This window comes from Acanthisitta chloris, unplaced genomic scaffold, assembly GCF_000695815.1.
Source record: "Acanthisitta chloris isolate BGI_N310 unplaced genomic scaffold, ASM69581v1 scaffold125, whole genome shotgun sequence".
Classification (NCBI taxonomy): domain Eukaryota; kingdom Metazoa; phylum Chordata; class Aves; order Passeriformes; family Acanthisittidae; genus Acanthisitta; species Acanthisitta chloris.
The window spans coordinates 465,634-486,081 of record NW_008671896.1 but is presented as its reverse complement, the minus strand read 5'-3'; the positions used below and the strand labels follow the sequence as shown (position 1 = coordinate 486,081).

Below are 20,448 nucleotides of genomic sequence, written 5' to 3'. Positions count from 1 at the left end.
TCCTCCCCATTAGAATAGCTTTTGTAATCACGTGTGACACGTAGGGCTGCACATGGAGAGGTCAATGTAAGGAAGAATAAAAGGGGCTGTGCTCCTGAAGATGCTGCAGTGAGGGCTGGTCCTGCCCTCCCTTCCCATCCCATCTCCCCCCGTTCTGGCTGTGCTTGCCTGGAAAGAACTGTCTGCTCAGCAACAAGCGAGCAGTTTTGTCCCACGAATTGGGAGCGGACGAGAGCATTTGATTGGGGAGTACATTTGCGTGGATTCCCCTCCCAGGGGCAGGGTTTGCATCATGCAGACCCAGCCTGATGGATTTTTTTTTTTTTTTGCTTGGCCACTGCAGCCAGCTGACCTCTCCCCAGGAGCAGGTCAAGTGCTGCCGAGCCAACGTCTGTGGCTCTCCGGCGCCGTCAGCCAGATCCAGCTGGGATGGGTGAAATGGTTAAATGTCTTTCCAGTCCCTGGATGCTACAGCTCCAGAAGGCTGTGCCTCCCATCCCTGTGCCCCCCATTCCAGTGCCTCCCATCCCCACCAAACAGCTCCTCCAGGGCTCCTGCGCTCCCACCGCTGCCGTGCCGGACATGGGACTGTGCAGTCAACATGAGCTAATGCTGACACACAGTAAATATTAGCAGGCAGAACGGTGGGAATCAGAAGGAAAATATTTAACAGTTCATTCTCTTCCTACAAAGATTTCCATTTAGAAAGTTAACTCCAGTGTGCCTCTGCACAGTGTTTCTTTAGAACGAGGGAAAATCGAAATAAAATGGCCAGATCTGTAATAGCTAAGGTAAGAGCTGAGTTGCTGAGGTTTGAAAATTCCACATGGACTGGTTCAGCTCTCAGGTGGATCAGTGCAACTCAGTCTGATCCAGTTAGTGCTAACCACAGCCTTGAACATATGTCCCAAGGAAAACCAAACTCGGTGAGGTTCCTCTTCCGCATGGTACCCACTTGCTCCAGTGGGAAGGAGTTATCAGCTGAGCCAGTTCTAATTTTTTTCCCCATTTCATTAAAAACAAAGCCCAAACCTAAGCCACAGAAAAAGCCACCAAAGCCCCAAACATAATTTTACAAAATGAAAATAGGAAAAGGACATTTTCTTTTTTTCCAGGGGGTGTAATTCCAAAGAGGGAATGGAAAGCTCTGTCCTTTCATAAGCCAGTACAGCTTACATCCAGATGTAAATGAAGTTAAATTTCCCTTGGTGGAATCAGGGTAATACCTATCAGAAAGCACCATATTTAAAAAAACCCTCTGTAATGGCAAATAATGTAAATGTGGAGAATGTTTTGAAACAAGTGAGTGTGTTGTGCAGTGCATAAAAACATTAGTCATGGCTCTTCATGGATTTGTTTGTGTCCTTGGCAGGCTTCAATGGCTGAGAACAGTATACCTCTATACACTACTGCTTCCATGGGAAATCCCACTCTGGGCAATTTAGCCAACGCGATGAGGGAAGAGCTCAATGGTGCAATGGAGCATACGAACAGTAACGGGAGTGACAGCAGTCCAGGACGTTCCCCTATGCAAGCGATGTAAGTACAGCAGAGGTGTCTGCATGGCTCTAAGGTGGTGTCTTAACCATCTGCTCAAGTGTGACTCTGAAGACCTTTCTGGTTCCTTCCGGAGGTCCATGGATGGAACATCTCCATCTGGAGACATGAAAGAGCCATTTGCCAATTTCCACATAAAACTGATGAGCTCAATCCAGTCCAGCAAGCACACGAGGCTATAAAATTGTTCACGTGTTTACAATTCTCTCCTTTAAACTTGAAAAACTTCATAGGCAACCATGTTTCTTGGGGGGAAAAAAAAAAGTGTCTTCTCTTCCCCTCCGGTCCACGCAACAAGCGCGGTCAGTTGGGGCAGAGCTGGGAAATGGGCTTGTTTTGCAGGTCCAAATTAAAAACCACTCGACACACAACGGTCTCGCTAAGCATTAACGTGAAGGTCTGTGTGATTTATAGATTGCTCTTAAAATATCAAAAGGAGAATTAATAGGGGCATTACAGCAACAGACGGCGGCGTAACGAGCGCGTGAAGTGACGGGGCTCGCTGTCCCTGCCCGACGTGCAGAGGGTAAGGCAGGAAGGGTGTGATGCCCCGATGGGTGTGTGCTGTATTTATGGGGTGACGGGAGTGAGTTTGCAAAGCTGTAAACTCCCCCCTCCCCTCAAATTACACACGGGGTAATTGGCAGCTGGCGAGGAAGACGGAGTTTATAGGTCTTGTCGTTGAGAACCTCGTTGGGTACCTGTGAGTGACCGTGTGCCAGGGCTGTGCTGCCTGTCTTTCGCCTGCTCCTTAAAACAGGCTGTAAAATTACTGGCTGGCTTGCCACGGCTCACATTGCACATTAAAAAAGAGAACTAATTTGTAGTCTTTTACTTCAAAGTGATTTGAATAAGGGATTTACAAAAGTACGTCTAAATCAAAAAGTAGAAAAAAAACATTAACCTACTACCACGATAGTAATTAGTTGTGAAACTAATTAGCATTTAATGGCAAAAAAGTTTCCCACCTGCATAATGTGTTGTCAGAGGGGAGGGGGCACGAAGGAATCTGAGGCTCTGGATACTTTGATATTGCAGCGTTTTAAATCAGTGCACAAAGTGCTTTGAAAAAAAAAAACTTTAAAGATGGCAACATTCATTTTTAATTAATAATTAATTTAAACATTGTCTTTTACCATTTACTTCAAAACATTCAAATAATGTGTTTAGCTTTTCCAGTGATTGTTTGTGCAGTATTAATTATCTCTCCCAAAGTAACGTTGCATGACACACTTTCCGTCTCGCGCAGACGGATTCATCTCGAGGCAGTTTTAGTCACAATTTGTTATCCTCTGCCTGTGACCACGCAGGGCCAGTGTGAAGGAGGAGTGGAGGGACATGGCTTTTCTCCAGAAACAAGACTTCTCCCAAGGGTTTCTCCTGGCCTAACAGACAGGGTTGAACGTTTATGATGTTGCATTAATCCAAGTAATTATTTTTTTGCAAGTTCAAGGCTAGTGTAGTTCATGCACTTCTCATTTCACCTAAGGTTTCCTTGTCTTTGAAGAGACTGCGAGGAGGGAAAAATAACTGAGTTGAAACAGGCTAGGACATCTTCCAGAACTGTGCATAGCTGTGGCCTTTGTTGCACTTAATAATCATCTCTTAGCACATTGATACCAAGGTGAGGGGCACAGAACAAATACTGGAGAGAGAGGAGTTCGGGGGGAGTGATGCCTCATTTTCATTATTCACCAGAAAATCCAATTTTCTGTTGTAATATGGAAATGATTGTTTCCTGAGTGTTTTCATTTTCTCAGAATTGATAATATATGTGTTCTCTGCTGAACATTTCTTTTTGCTTAAGTAAAATGTGGCCGGGTGATGTTCCAATACCAGCTCAGAGCTCCCCCATTGTAATGGTGTTTCTAAGTAGCTGGCAGGGATCTAAAGGCAGAACACCACTCACACGTCACGGGGTTCACCCTGTTTACTAAATAAAATCACGAGTCAACAGCGAATTTCCAGGCGCCGCGAAACCTTTTCTTTTCCTTGCTCCTGCTTTGTTAACGACATTTTCATTTTTCTTCCTCAGATTTCCCTGTCACGATGCAAATTATTTTTTTTAAACTATTTCAGTATATTAGAAGAAATCAAGCTTTAAACTTTATTGTAAGGTTTAAAGGACCTTGTTAACATGACAGCTAAGAAGTCTAACACTTTAGCTGAAGTCTTATTACCGCTCGTTCGTTTCCTTTTTATGACACATTGAACCACGGCTAGGGTGGGTTTTTTTCCCCCTTCTCCTTTTGAAACACTAGAAAGTAGTCGCATAATTACAGCTTGGGGACATAACACTTTCATCCTGATATGCTCCAAAGGTAGCCACAAAGCAAACTACTCCATGCTGTGTGCACCACCAGAACTCAGTGGCTTTAAACAACAGTCAGCTTTATTAAAAACTCCTCTGTTCCCAGAGTGGACAAACAAAAGAATTACTCAGATGTGAAAAGAAGGGGAATCTGTGTTCAGCAAGGTTATTTATTGTTAACCCCTTCTGGAGTCTCAGGCATCTACTTAAAAGGAATGTGCTGAATTTCTGCTGCTATAAAAACAGAAATGGGAAACCCTTTCCTTTTATTTTCCTCCTCCCCCCTTTATCTTTCTTTTTGCCTAACCCAGCATTTACCTTTTCTGTAATTCATCAGGCTGAATTCTTTAGTCTCTAAAGGAAGTTTTCCTTCCCCAATTTGTGGGTTTGTTGAGGTGGTAAATAGATACTCAGACTTACTTGAGAGGATACAAAAGTCTCCCTCTCCCTTTGAGCTTATCGATTTCAGTTGCTCAGAAATGTTTGAGCAAAATCAAGGATTTGGGAAAGTTTTCTCCTCTCATGCCATTCTGTGGTTACAGCTGACAGGGTACACAAGGAGTTGAATTTTTTGGTGGTGTTTTCCTTGCAGCTCTCTCCCTGGGGCGGTACACAAGGAGTTGAATTTTTTGGTGATGTTTTCCTTGCAGCAGGGAGGGCCCTGGGGGGTGTATTAGCCAGATAGCCTCCTCATTTGGGGGATGGAGGTTTTGCCGAACTCACTGTCTGATGTTTGTGCAACACATGAGGTGCTGGAGGAGGCTGGTGTGGCTGTGCTCCCCGTGGCTTTGTGGCTCTCTCTGGCTTTGTCTCGCCTGGGCTCGAGCAGCTCTTTTCAAAACTTGGTGCTTGTGTTGCTTCTCACTCCTCAAGTTTTGTTTTTTGACTTCTGGGAATCACACCAAACCTCAAAGAGAAAACTCAGTTGAAATCACCTGGTTTCACCTGCTTTCATAGCGAAACCAGAAGAGGGACAGAGTTTGCTTTGGAAAGGTTTGGGGAACTTTGAATGAGCTTTCACAGCAGTTTGGATGGTTGTGAGTGCAGTGGGCACCTGTTTTACCTGCTGACACCTAAGGTGGTTGGGATGCATTGAGACACTGGAGCCTTTGAAGGGGCTCCAGACAAGGCCACCTCTGTTGGACGTGGCATGCACTCTCCCCCTTGAAAATTTCCTTTCTGTGCTTTCAAACATAATACTTCAAGAAGTAAATAAGCCTAGCAGCAGCATCAAAAACAGAAAGCAAAATAGCAAGACTTAGACATTAAAACAGCAGCAAAAGAGTCTGAGTAGCACAGGCTTTATCAGGCTCTCTGTGTAGCTGCTCATTCCCACTTTTTCTTCTGTTTTTCATTTCATGTTTTCTCCCAAGTGAGGGGCCCCACAGCCTATTCATAATAGAAGTTTTTCTAGTTGCAGATATTCAGCATGGTTTCACATTACCTAGGGCCACGAGCCACTGGGACAGATAGCACATCCACACCTTCGACGCGGCGATCTGCTTGCGAGTCTCTTTATATGCTTGTGCCAATTCTTAACCTCTGATATTTGAATTGTCTCCTCCCAGTCTTTCTTTCTTAGCCCTCCTTTTTCACTAGTTAGGTCACAACTGTAGGATCAATGCTCTCTGTGTAATTTTTGCAAAAATGAAGTGGCATGAACCTCTTTGCTCCCAGGGATATGTTGATAGGACACATATTAGTGAGTTTGAAGGGAAGAGGTGTGTGTATGTGGACAGTGCATCACTTTTCCCCACTGTTCCTGTCTTGGGTGAATTGGAAGGTGCAGTTAATACTTAAATATTGATCCAGCACTTTGCAACTGCAGAAGTTGAAACATGCAGGGACTTGAAAGGCATTTGCAGCTCACATTGGAAATGTGTGTAGTCAGCAAGTTAGATGCTTCCTAAACTGATCTGTGCCGGAGCCGAAATAAATAAATAGGGTACAAGAGCACAACTGGCTCACTTGAAGTAGGCAAAGTTAGCTCTGGTTTGTCCATGGATGCTGAGTATGTTTTCCCTGCTCAGTGATTTATCCTTGCAGTGGAGTACAAACAGTGTTGTCATTCTCATCCACACAAAACACAAACTACAGTGCAGCTATTTTAAATCATTCATTTTACAGCAAAGCTGTGCAAGCAGAGCAAAAGTTCTTCCAGTGAAGGTTTGTGCTGCGGGTTGTGTTTTCATGTAGCCTACGTGAAAGGGTTAAATTAGCCTGCATGGAGAAAAAAAGCAGCCTTGGAGATGGATATCAACTCAATGAGAGACAGAGTGGGACTTGAACTCATTAACACTTTATTTTAAGGGATTGCCTACAACATCAATTATTTAGGAAGCAAACAGGGTCTCCATCGCTGTGTGGCATTATTAATACTTGGTAATGTCAATAAAATCCTACTTTCCTATAAAGTCCCACCAACAAGGCACTATTGACTCACATGGCTGTTTTACATTTCAAAAGCTGCTGAACAAAAAAAAAAAAGGGGAGTTAAAAAAAGGTAATTTGTATTTGTATAGGATTTGTTGTAAATATGATTTACGAACAACATTTTTCAATTGTTATCGTACCCGTTTTGAATGACCAAGCCCCGTTCCCCCGCGGGTTATTCATGTGCATTGCTGTAATGAGAAATTTGGCAGATCTCATCTCTTTAGCACATCCTTGTGCCCACCATGAGCTGGGGATCATGTTCTGCCTTGTTTACAGCTGACAGTGTTATTATTCTCGTTAGGACTGTGCTTTCTTATCATATTGTTGTGTTGAGCGAGCCTTTTCCTCTCTGTTTGTGTTTCCTGGCAGGGCTTTTCTTCCCTTATTGACAGTTTGTAAAAATATGCATTAATTTGGAGTTTAAAGCATGTATCATGGTGTCTCTTTGCTGTGTTTGCTTGAAGTTGATTAATGATAGAACCTCACTTGGGGTCGTCCTCTGGAGAGTTGTCTCACAGGTTCTGCATGTTAACGAGAGACGCTGCACGCGCGGCGAGCGATGATTAGCCCGGGCTGCGCCGCGCGGCGGGCGGACGGGCGCTGCCTTCCCCTTCGGATGCTTACTCCACTTATTTATCCAAAGATCATATTAACTTAATGTGTCAGCTGAGAGCGTTTTCTCTCGATCCCAAGACAGAAACCCTATCGAGGTGCTCCTCCCAGAGTGTTTTCCTGGGGAAGCTGAGTGCTGCCTGCCTGGCGTAGCCTTCAGAGAGTCTTAGAATCGTTAAGGTTGGAAAAGACAGCTAAGATCATCGAGTCCAACACTGCCAAGCCCACCACTGAGCTATGTCCCTGAGTGCCATGTCCACATGTTTTCTGAACGCTGCCCTGGGTGGCCTGTTCCAATGCTTGACCGCCCTCTCAGTGAAGAGGTATTTCTTAATACTCATTCTAAACCTCCCCTGGTGCAACTTGAAACTGGTTAGTTGTATTCTGGGAGTAAGTGCTTTGCTTGGCTTCCGTGGCCAGCACAGAAGTTGAGGGTCTTCTCCTTGGTGACCTGGAGCTCTTAGGCCTCATCCACCAAGTCTGAACCTCCAAACCACTTCGCTTTTCTCCCCGTACGACCTGCACTGTCAAAACCATTTTTTCACGGGCAGCTTGCTGATTGACCATCTTTTTGTTTTCCCAGGCACCCTGTGCATGTCAAAGAAGAACCATTAGACCCAGATGAAAATGAAGGCCCTCTATCCTTAGTGACAACAGCCAACCACAGTCCAGATTTCGATCACGACAGAGATTATGAAGATGAACCTGTAAATGAGGACATAGAATGAGTATGTCTGACATCGTTATCCTGAGAATGAAGATTGGAAGAACACGTCAAACTTAGCTGTGAAATCTCTCCATTATTGTACAGTCTGGAGGATTCTCAGTCCACTTTGACAACTATGAAATATGTTAACTCTTAGTGCCATCAAGTATCCCATTTGGGAGTATTTTTGATTTTTCTACTTTTTGTTGAAAAAAGGAATTTGTACTCTGTGCATTGGATGGACTTGTTTGGTACTTGGGATTTTCCTCTCTTACAGTCAACATCAGTGTTGTAAATTTGCTAAACTGATTCACTTGCATTTAGCAGCCAGCTGTGGACTGCAGGTCCTGCCAATTTTGGACACTTGAGGACATCAAACTGAGCATGTACACCTGAACTGCAGATCAAGTCTTTGCCCAGATTTTAAGGATTCCAATGGACAACATATTTGCACAGTACTGCATGTTGATTATCACTGCCTTTACTCCATTTTTTTTTTTTGTTTTATTTTTTTGGTTGGTATCTTCTTTTCTCTTTTTTTTTTTTTTTTTTGCTTCCATTTGGGATGGGGAAGGCCTGTGTGTGCACGTGTGTGGGTACGTGTGTGTGCGTGTGAGCGTGTATATCGGGGAGGGGTTCAAAGAAAAAATTATCCCAAACTTTTTAATGTATTGCTTTTATTCCCCCCGCCCCACTTCTCCTCTACCATTTTAAGTTCTGACCTCAGGCCTCATCTGGGCCCAGGGCCTCTCAGAGGCTTCAACGTTTTCTGTACTTTGTGATGAATGTTAATAGGTGTTTTTATTATACGAAGCTGAATGTCATTGAATTGTTTGTAGTTTTTTCTGTCATTCATTCCAGTTTCCTTCAGATGCCACCATGTTTTCTTTAGCTATGGAAAACATTCCATTTCGGTGTCTCCTTTTTTTTCTTGTTGTTGTTGTTTTTTTGAAAAGGTCCCAAATGCTGCACGATACATGTGGAAGGGTTGTCCAACGGAGAGAGAGGAACGAAGTACTGCAAGAATGAGAATGAATGACAGATGAACATAGAAACACTGTAGGAAGCAACACAGATTCATTCCACAAAGCAGTATTTTTAATATATTTTTGTTTTGTTTGGGGGTTTTTTGGTTTTTATTTTACTTTCTTTTTTTTTGGCAGCAACGGTGAATATTAGCAAATGCCACAAAATTGAACAGCACAAAGAGATATATACAGCACCAACAGAGTTTGCTTTTAATAGAGAATGGATAGTACAGTGGCAGGTTCTCGGTTGTTTAACACGAGTTCTAATGGGTCAACAAATCTTTCTGGAATATCTGAGATTACCGAGATGGGCACCTATACATTTATTATTGCAATTTATTGTTTTAATTTTTTTTTTCTTTGCATTTGCAAATAGTGGTTGGAAAGATGACTTCATTAAATTGTTATTGTACGTGGTGATGTTTCACGGTCAAACATCAGTTCAGGATTGCTTGGTGGCATTAATCTGTTTGAATACAAATTAGATTTCAGATTGAACTTGTTACGGGAGTTAATAAGGACGGAGCCCCCACTAATGCTAAAGTGTTAATTTTCAGCTGTGCAAATCCAGTACTGCAGTTATGATTGTTATGCAATATTACACCAGCCAGTATGGAAAACCTCGCCGTAGGAGACGGGAGAGCTCGGAGAGAATTCGCGCCAGGGCTTGTTAGGCTAAACTGGCAAAGCTCTGCAAAGCAAACACGACATACAAAATCAGCTGCGATAGGTCAGTAAACCTCAGTCACCAAACACCTAGACATTTTCATTCTGCAACCACTTTTCCGTCACTCATTTATTTATGTAGGACTCTAGCTTTTTTTTTTTTTAATTATTATTTCCAAAAAGCCTTTCAGAGCTTAATTTATATTCTTCTTTGTACCTTTTTTTTTTTCCTAAAATTACCAAAGATATTACACAAAGGTAAATTATGTTCTCTGTTATATGCTTTATCTTATGAAGCCAAATATCCTCTTATTGTTGATCAAAGGAGGTTGAAGAATTTAGAGGGAAATGACAAGATATGGGCTATTGCTAACCTGAGAGGGAAACTGCTCCTTTATTCTAGAAAATTTAGAAGGCCAAGTAGATGTCTGAACCAAAGTTGTTACTTTTTATTTGCAATTCTTTACAGTGACCAAAAGGAAAGTCTGTAAAGAGGAATTGAGAGCTTTTGAGGCTAACACTAGGAATCAGTGTTACTGGTGGAGCTATGAGAAGGGAGCTGGAGAAAGCAAAGACACAGTTATTTTGTGGAAAATTAGAGTATCAGATAAAGGAGACAGTTTACTAAAACACAGAAGAGAACAGAAAAAGCTCCCACAATTTAACTGGATGACATAATAGTATTTCTAGAATTGAAAGAAGAAAAAAAATACTACTTTTTTTGGTCTTTGGTTCTACAGATTGTGTGCCACTTCTGTTCCGGGACTGTGCTGGGATGACTGCTTTAATTTCTTTTGGTTGATCTTGGCACATTTGCTCAGTTTTGTTTAGGGATTATTATTTTTTTTTTGGGTCAGCATTTTTTCATAAGGAAATAACACTCCTGTCCACTCATAAGCTTTGGTACACGAAATTTTATTGGCAGTTACTTTTATAAAACTCAACTCTGCTTTCTGTTTCAAAAGACAGGGAAAAAAAAAGATGAGGAAAAAAAAAAAAAAAGACGAGAAAAAAGGGCAGTCTGTGGTCATTTGGAAACATTTTTTTTTTTTTTTTTTTGGTTTAAATTATATCCAGGCAGCTTCGTGACGTGCCGGCGGTAGCCAGACAGGGATCATGAGAATTGAGCCCTGTGCTTCTAAACTGAGTGGTTTGCTGGTTAGTTCGGTATTCAGAAGGGGGATAAAAATCTGGTAGATTAGTTCATTCTCAGCATGTGTAGCTAGACATGAGTAAAGATAACAGCATGAGAAACTGTTAGTACGCATACCTCAGTCCAAACTGTTAGGGAATGAGTAAATAAATAAAAAAAAAAATACATTTCACTCAGTTGCACTTAGTTGTATGTCTTGCATGCTTAGTCTAAAGACTGTAGCAAAAATAAAAAAAAACTAAAAAAAGAGAAAAAGAAGGAAAAAATTAGAGTTTAACCTATCTGGCAGGTGTCGCAGCCTTGCAGAAGAACCAACTGAAAATCTCAGGCTTTACATCAAGCAAACTTATCACTATGATTTTTACAATTCTGATTCTGTATCCCTTTGGATATACAGTTGCTTCTTTAGGGAGGGGTTTATTATGTTGTACATATATATCCCACTGTGTCTGTGTGAGCCTTTGTCTTTCGGGGGGAGGGTGGGGAGGGAGGAAAAGGTGGAAAGGTCCTTTTTTTAGATATCATTCCTCAAAAGGAATAAATGCAGACCTGTTTGTCAAAACACCTTTTGCTTTTTGTGCAACTGCTTTATATTAACTATACTAAAAAAAAAAATAGCTTTGAAAAAAAAACTACTGTATGTAATGGAATTGCAGAATACGCTGCACATGTATTTTATTTAGTTATCCTTGCTTTAAGAATATTGGATGACATTTGCTGACATGTGGGAGAAAATCCCTGACTTTTTTTTTTTCTTCAGCTTTTAAATTGTAACATAGTTGACAGATTTTTTTTTTTTCTCCTGTTATCATTGATCGAAGCATTTTTGTACAGATTTTGTGTTTAAGCTGGTTTTTTTGATACTTTCCCACCCCTTCTGTTATCTTACCACTGCCTTTTCTGGCTGTCTTAAACAAAGTTCATATATTTGAAAGGAAAAAAAAAATGGTTTAAAAAAAAAAATGTTTTTCTCCTGCTGCAGTAAATATTTTGCATGATGAATTCCAGGGTCACACTTTCAAAGTTTATCAGTGAAGTAGTGATTAATAATGGGGAGTGTCAAACTATTGAACTTTTTTGTATAAAAAAACAAAAAAAAAACTTTACAAGGTGCCAAGATGTAAAGACAATTTGTTACATGTTTTTTTTCTCAAAGAAAAGCGTACATTATGAAAGTAGTACCATGTATCAGGTAAATCGCTGTCAGGAATGAGAGTCAAAGCCTTCCTTGTCCACAAAAAAAAAAAAAAGTTTGTAAATGTAAAACCTGTTAGGTTTCTGCATTCAACTAGAAGTGAAATGAAAAACAAACACAAAAAAAAAAAGATTAAATAAATCAAGGCTTATGTAGAACAAGTGACCACAAAAAAAAAATAAATGACCTTTTTTTTGATTCTCACTCGCAAGAGTCCCGTTGCAGGTCCTGCATCTCCACTCTCCTGGAGCTCAGCTTCAGGAAGAGACCAGGGCAGGGATGCTGGTTCTACAAATATTGCAGATCATTAGATATTTTATATATATACATACATAAATATATATTATAAAGTTTTTTAAAATAATTTTGAACTATTGTAGTTTTCAGATCGCCAATAATCCTCACGCTCATTATAGCATGGAGAAAGGAAAAAACCAAACGTGTTTAAACTCTTTTTTGAAATCCTTTGGTACCTTTGGTTAATGAACTCAGAGTGAGTTTTTAGATGTTTCAGAAGTCATTTAGTATTCTAGTCTTGCGAGGTGAATTTGCAGTTCAGGACTGCATTCTAATGGGCCCAGAACAGGTAACCAAGTATCTTCTACCCATAAGCCTTGATGAAAATGGTACAGTCCAGACTGTTAGCATGGTGCTTCGTGTGTATGTGCTGCCAGTAACAAGAATTTTTTTTTTTTTTTTGATAAGGCATAAAAGAAACTCATTCCTTACATCAACTGTAATTCCATCATTCCATGTCTGTTGATACAGACAATAAAAAATGTTGTGTAGTCAGTACTAATTACTGACATTATAGCATTCTCAAATGCAATAAAAATGCTGGTTGTTCACACTGGTAATGCAAGTTGCCATGTCCGAAGTTCTTGTTTTGTTGTTCCCCCTTCCTGATGACTCTGGTGTCACATCCCCTAGGCCCTGGGCTCCCTGTGCTGATCCATGGAGCAGCTCTTGGCACCTCATCCATGTCCCAGCACCTTCATGGACAATCTCATTGCTCTCCTTGGGTCTTCCCCTACCACATCTGAATACAAAGTATTTTAGTGGTGGTTTCATGGATGGTTTCTACAGGACAGTTGGTTGAGGCTTAGGCAATAGAAGCAAGGAAGATGCTGTTCAAAGAATTCATCCACTTTTCCAAAAAAGTCCATCAATTTTGTCCTTTGTGGTCCTAAGGAGTTGAGGGTATTTGCTTTCTCATTGGACCCTGCTTCAAAGCATGAAGGGGTTTGGGGCCTCATCCTGCACCTCCTTCCCAGTGTGGTGCCCTGATGGGAATGGCACCGTTGGCTTTGGTTGGAAGGGTTGGGGGTCACACATTGCACCCCTGCAAAAAGGGGTTTGCAGGATCAACCCCTCAGCCCACAAAACTGTGAGGAGCAAAGTCCCAAGTCGCCTGAGACAAACTTTAAAAGGAAAAAAACCAGCACCTTTTCCTTTCGAGTAAGCACACATTTATTTTCTTCATCAAGTTTTATAAAGAAAAATAAAATGTTTAATAACTAGCATTAGCAGCAAACTGAAATTTCAGAGGAGAGATTTTTTTCATGAATAATTCATTAAAATTTCACATCTGCAAGATTAGTCATCCAAATAAAATGCTAATGTCAAAAACATGCACCGTCTATAATATTCTCATCAAGAAATCTTTTTGCATATAATGATAAATGCTTAAATTAGTACAAATGATTTTATAAAAATATTCTATCATAAAATTATACCAGATAACTACTTACTTTTTTGGTGGTAGGGTGGGGGGGAGAAATCTTTGCACACTCATTATAATGTGTCTCCAAATGGTATTGACTGGCAGATTTTAATAATTGAAATACAGAGAATAAAATTTGGTTTTGGGGGGTGTGTTGCACTTTTAGCACTGGTGAGATTTTAGTAAACTGGAGCAGACTTGTGGGGTTAAATTTTTCAAATCACAGGCAGAGGGGGTTGAGGCAGAAGTTGATGTTTGGTCAGGGATGCTCTGCAGCTGGGAAATGGAAATGGAAGAGTCAGCTCCAGGTAGGGGAATGTGTCCCTGGATGAGTAGATCCAGACTCTTCCCCTCCTGCCCGAGCAGCAGATAAGAGCCTGGCTCTTGGCCACCTTTTGAATCATCTTTGTGTTATTAATCACAGTTCTACTTGCTGGCTGTGCCCTCGTGGAACATCACACAATGCCTACTCCACCAGCAACAGCCAGCTGGGAAATACCTTTTCCATTCAGAAATACTCTTTTCCACCACAGCTGAAGAGCATTTCTATGGTCAGTGGTGAGGCAATGTGTCTCTGAGGAGTTTGAAAGTAAACCAGAGCCAGTGTGTAGGTATTTTTCCTAGGTTTCTCCTATCCCAGAGGGAAAAACTCAGGATCTGGAGCCCCAGGAGGACATGCTCCATGTGCATCCACCTGCTCCCTGCAGCTGATCCCACTGGTGACATTTAACTTGGGCCATGACCACAGAATCCAACAAACTTCACATTATTGGACTAATTCAAGGGACTAGCAATTCCTAGTGATACTTACATGCAGACACACATACATATCCTTCCTCACAACAAGGTGTAATTAGCCCTCCTTGACCTATTAATCAGGCTCCATCTTCAATGATGATGTTAAATGTTGCTTTAATGGTGTGTTAATCAGGGCTATCTTTCAGCCTCGTCGCAGCAGTGGTTAATTCCGCCACGTTGAAGCTCTTCATCCTCTTGTTGCCACAAACCACCATCCTCCCCAGCTGTGGTGACCAAGGTGGTAGGATGTGACCCTCAGGTGTGTTTGCAGCTTCTGTGATTCCATCAAGTTTTGCCCCAAACCACAGAGCTGAGGCATAGCAAAGTCCTTCTCGTCGCTCCATTTTATTACCTTCATTAGGTATCTTCAAAGCACATGAACTAGAAATGCCAAACAAAATAACCTTGGGCTAGTTTGCAAAAAAAAAATAATAAAAAGATCAACCCACCTCCCTTTTTATTCCCCAGGAATTTTCTCTGCCAACCTGAGGCGAAGAACCCAATGTCTTTTGTGCCATTTCTGCCTGTTTTTATTTAGAGGAGTCCAGTGACCATTTTTATGCCTCTCAGAAGCCTGAAAAACATTTTTTTCCTTCGAGTTATAATGTTAATTTGAAGGTAACCGTCCTTTCAAGGCTTAATTCCAGCCAAAGCAATAACCATTATTTACCAGAGTTTGACATTTTTATCACTCATCATATTAGCAAATTTCCATTGAAAATGCTAAAATGGTTCGTCATAAGGCACATAACTGCTTTGGCTGTAAAAATGACCAACACAAGTGCCTGTACTCAAACATTAAATTATACTGTAATTAATAAAGACAGTTAAACTGTCTACTAGCAACAGCAATTTAGGTAACCACATTTGATCGGCTATAAATTGTAACTACATTAAAATTCCAGAAATATTAGCAATATGGATTACTTGATGGAAATAGGTGCTGATCACCAACACTCCTATTTTACAACGGAAGCACAGGTCATGTTGGCCACAAAACTGTGGGCGAAGATCAAGGCTGAGTACTTTTAATCTTGTGAAACAAGCAATTACAAATAGTTGCATCGATTTGTTAAAAAGCTTTGGGTGACATAAATTGTTTCCTGTTTAGCTTATTGCTCTGATACATAAATGTCACTGAGTATAATATTAATTAGGGTCACAGAACAACAAGGGTCGGGTGATATAGTGTACGATCCAGGATGTGTCAATCCTTTGTGGAGGCAAGAAAAGCTCCATCCCCTCCGCGCTGCCACGTTCAACGCCTGGTTTTATGTGATGACAAAAGAAAGTAAAGGAAACTGTATTTTAATATGTGAAGTAATTACTTTAGTACTAGTATAATTTTATGGTTTAGGATAAATTACAGTGTTTTCATTCTCCTGCGCTTGCCACATAACATAAAAATCCACATATAGCATCAATAAAATAGAATACTGTTTATAAAGGCTTTCTGCTGCACAAGACCAACACTATTCCTCCTAGCAGATGGAAACTAAGCACACATTTCAGTCTGGTGTGTGTTTCTACACTTAATATTTTTTTTAAAAAACCGAAAAATGGGCTGTACAGGTTATTTACTTAACATAAATCAAATGTATCATATACACTGTTTCTTTGGATTGGCATCCGACTTAGAAAAATACAGTAAGATCCTGAAAAAAATCTGGAGAAAATTTATTAAATATGATTTTTACTGTAATAGAATATTAATGTAACCCAATGCTCATTTCCCATTAAGTTGATCCCTTTTTAATACACACATGCTTTTTATTATTTTGCACTCATGCGAAAATTCCACATTCAGAGAGTTTCCATCTCCTTAGGAATGTCTCTGGCAAAGGCAGAGTAAGAAATCTTGCAGGGAAATAAAAAAAAAAAAAAAAATAAAATAAATAAAAAATAGACAGCAAATATCGACCGATAAGATGTGGCAAAGTGCTGATGAACTGAAGCAAAAACCAGTGATATAATAAAGGGTAAAAAGGCATTCAGCACCGCGAGGGGAACGGGAGAAACAATTACACTTTAAACCCCTCCTTCCCACTGCCACTGTACCACGGCACAGATGAAAATGTTTGATTTGCAACATAAAAGATTCATTAATTACCACTTGAATATTTAAAGCTATTTTGCAGACTAACAGAGGTAGATAAAGCACTGAATTAAAACCCCTAATAAAATTGTAAAAATATTTCTGCAAGTTTACCGGCGTCGCGGTTCCTCCTGGTTTAGGGAGCCAGGCTCTGCCACTGTACCACGGCACAGATGAAAATGTTTGATTTGCAACATAAAAGATTCATTAATTACCACTTGAATATTTAAAGCTATTTTGCAGACTAACAGAGGTAGATAAAGCACTGAATTAAAACCCCTAATAAAATTGTAAAAATATTTCTGCAAGTTTACCGGCGTCGCGGTTCCTCCTGGTTTAGGGAGCCAGGCTTGGCTCGTTCAGGAGGGAATGATTTTGAGTGGGTATTTGAGGTAAGATGTGATTGCACTGGGCTGTTTGTCTCTCATTTTCAAATGTTTACCAAATACTTTGTTGGATGCTCTCCCTTCACACGTGGTTGCCCTTCATGGGAGAAGTGGCTTTGCAAAACAATCCGGTGGATGGTGAGTGTGGTTGAGCCATACTTGCATTTTAATACATTTCCATAGACAGTAAAAACACGTCTAGTCATAACTCTGGTCTAATGCTGCCTTTGATATGAGGCAGTGAGGGTAAAAAAAAAAAATAAATCTGTTAATCCTGTTATAATTACCCTTGTTAGACTTAAACAAAAATAATTGGAACAGCATCCTCTTTTGCAAGGGTGGAGAACTCGTGCCAGGGGTAGGGATGGGTATCATGGAGAGCATCTCTGTAACCCTGACTTTGCCCCACAGAGGCTGAGCTGTTACCTCCAGGCTTACAGGATCATGTGCACACACCCAGAAAGCACAGAGTAACTTCAATAAAAATTAAGGAGATATATATTTATTTGCACAACTGGGTGATGGAGCCTCAGTGTGCTGTGAGCCCCTCACCAGGAGATGTAAAATCTTGGTGGATGAGGAGCTGAATCTGACACTTGACAATTGCATATGTTAATTTTTACCTGTTTGCATTCAGTTGGCAGTCAGATTGTTGGTTGGTTTTTTTTTAAAAAAAAAAAAAAAAAAAAAAAAAGCACTTTCTATTTTTAAACAAGTGACTATTTGAAATCCACCACAGTGCAGCGAGGGCTTGATTGCAGGCTGAGGGTTGAAAGATACAGCAACAGCTCTTTTAACAGTATGTTAACGATGATGATGAGTAGAGCCAAAGTGTATGGATTTAATAAGAGGAAAAACAGCTACAGCTCTTTCTCATTGTCATTAATTTATGCACTTGGCCAATAAAATTCAAAAAAATGCCCAGTTCTATTTGGATACACCCTTTGCACAACTGTTCCAGTTCTACTTGTTGAGGGTCTGCTCCAATTAAAAGGATTTGGAAATCATTCCACTGGATTGGGCTGTGAGATACCTGATTCCAGATGTTACATGTAGGGCCAGAGTGGCCAAGGAGACTGTTGCCAGCCAAGGGATCCCTGTCACAGGCATCGGCATCACCTGCTCTCCACCTTCACCAGCAAACCAGAACATCCAGGGCAGTTGCTCCCAGTCCTGCCAGAAAGGAAAGGGCGTACTCAGAATATTTCAGGCCTTGCCCTTGCTTATTGTTTTTGGAAAGTCCTTTGTTTTCTTCTTTTTGGTTTGGGTTGTTGTTTTTTTTTTTTGGTTCAACCCACTTGCTAATGTTCATTTGCGCTGGGCACGATAAAAACCCGAATCTATCAGCTTATATCACACGAGTGGAGGGGCAGTTGGTGATGTCTGGACCATTTTACACTTCAGAAAAATTCTTGTAGGTGTGTTTGCTGTGTTAAAAAATATTTCACCTAGTAGTTTATGAATATAATACATACATATCCCCACATATACTTTTAATGTGCTTGGATAGGTATATAGGAATGAGATTATGCTAAGCAAAGCCTCTTGAAACCTTAAAAGGCAGAGGCCCCAGAACTACAGACTTGCCCAACACCAGAGTTTAGCACAGACACTCACACTGTTGTTGGAGGGAGGCAGGAGCTGGCTCTGCCCTGGCAGTGGCTCATGCCTGACCTTGCCTTGAATATGGAGAGTGGTCCTGTAATTCCACATGCACACACAAACATCCATCACATTTTTGGCTTTGCCACCTTTGTAGGCCTGAAGGAGGGGAAAATTATATTCACTGGCCATGAAATGTATTGAAAACAAAATATTAGAGAAATAAAAAGTAAAACTTTTTATACTGTTGGCGAGGACTGGGGTTTATTTTTCACTTACTTGTTAGGTTGGGTTTTTCCCCTGTTTCCTAGATGTACTGGACAGACTTGCACTGTGTATAATTGCATGGGCAGAGTCTGGAGAGCTTTCCAAACACATGATGTTTATGCCTCGTGTTCACCCTTGCTATTTTTAAATATTGCTACTTTCTGCTGCATTTTCAAAGCTTCTCCTGACACCTCCTGCAGGTTGGAGTGTTCTCACCTGTTTACACCACCACCGAGTGCTGGTGAACTCAAAACAAAAACATCTGATAAAAATCAAATATTATGTTGCTAACTGCAAAGTTCATTTCCCCTCAGAAGTCCTTCCTTAATTATAAAACCCGCATAACCCATTTCCTTTGGTGTGCAGAAAGGTGTGTAATTAAACTATCAGCATAATACCTTTCTACATGTAAAACCTGCACTTATGAACTTTAACTGCTGAATAAAAACTCCTATTACATGACCATTAAGTATTATGAATAAAGCAAGTCATTGTAGTACTTGATTAATTTTTATGCACTAACCATTGCGTTCAGCACAAATTTGGTTTCTGCAGGTGTCCTCTATCGGGTGTCCCAGTGGATCAACCATCTTCACCCAGGTTAAGGCTGTGCTCCATCTCTCCATGCTTTTCTCCTGGCTGTGGATATCCTCAAGGCTATGTGGCCTTTCTGTGGTTGTCATGGAGGAGGAATGAGCTTTGCTCTGTCTTCTCTCCTCGTTGTGGTGTGCCCAAGGAAGGGGGAGCAGGGAGAGCCAGCTCCTCTCCACAGGAATGCTGCTGAGCCCTGACTCACTCATCTTATCTCAGGGTGGGCTGGGGAATTACTCTCAGCTGGGTGTTTCCTAACAAGGGAAACCTGATTTATCTTCTTTCGTGTGGATGTGTCAGCACACCCTCAGAGGAGAACCTCTCCATGCTGCTCCTACCTTCTGTTTACAGGATTCCAGAAGCTTTGCCTTAGATGTGTTACCTCCAGCTGGGTCCTCCCAAAAATGTCTCAGCCTCTTACTAAGTGAAGTGGAAAAGCAAAAACAAATAGCCCAGATAAAACCCACAACCCCAAAATCTGAATTGAGAGCAGGACCCAGTATGCCAAGATGCTGAGGAGGAGTCTATGGTGCTGGTCTTGGCTGCTGAGCCCAAAGGGCATCTCCAGCCCTGCGTGCAAACCTTCAGGTCCCCAAGCCATTATTCATCAGTTCCTTGCAGCCACGCTCCCATATGCTGCCTGATGATTATACTGAGGCTGATCTTTGAAGTCTGGAAGTCAGGAAGTTTAGCTCAGTTATAATCAATAGCATTTCCAGCTCTTGGAAATCTGCACTAACCACTCAAGGCAGCCAGCCCGCATTATGTCCTTGTCATATGTATATATTTGCATGTTCATTAGCCATGTAGTAGCACAGCTGTATGTGGTTTCATTTAGCTTTTAATTATCTTCTTTGGGTTAGTGTTTTCATCTCCACCAGACTTAGCAAAGAAAAGAAAAATCACTTAAGCAAAATAAATGCTGCTGAGCAGGTCTGGGGCAAGGAGTGCTATTTCCTTGTGCATCCTACTGTTCCCTTGCAAAAGAGATGTTTGGATCAAAAGTTCCAACATATTAATAATAAATCTGTCTCCTTGTTTCCCCCATCATTTGCTTATCTTATTCAGGTGGTTGTGGGTGTAATTTTTCATTTGCAGCAGGTGTTTTTTTACATATTAGATAAACTCCATCCTTACAATCCTTGGCATGGATGTTTGTATTTGCTCCAACAGCTGCTGCTCCAACGCTCACTGCACACAGATCAAGGCATCCTCCTCTTTTGATGGAAGTGACTCATAGCTCAGATGAGCTGAAACAAAAATACCATGCTCAGCTGCAGACACCTGCATTCATGTACTGGGTTTAAAAGTTCGGATGTGGG

The 20,448-nt window shown here is 41.0% G+C and overlaps 1 protein-coding gene across 1 annotated transcript in view; it reads left to right on the top strand.

Annotated features, from left to right (window-relative positions):
• The window catches only part of LOC103801837 (forkhead box protein P1), a gene marked incomplete at its 5' end in the record, with an annotated part of 33,780 nt that extends 25,172 nt beyond the window's left edge, over positions 1-8,608 (top strand). Inside the window, 2 exons of the mRNA XM_009074271.1 lie at positions 1,373-1,539; positions 7,500-8,608. Coding sequence (XP_009072519.1) covers positions 1,373-1,539; positions 7,500-7,644 — 312 coding nt within the window. The remainder of the gene's footprint in view (positions 1-1,372; positions 1,540-7,499) is intronic.
• Positions 8,609-20,448: the final 11,840 nt, after the last annotated feature.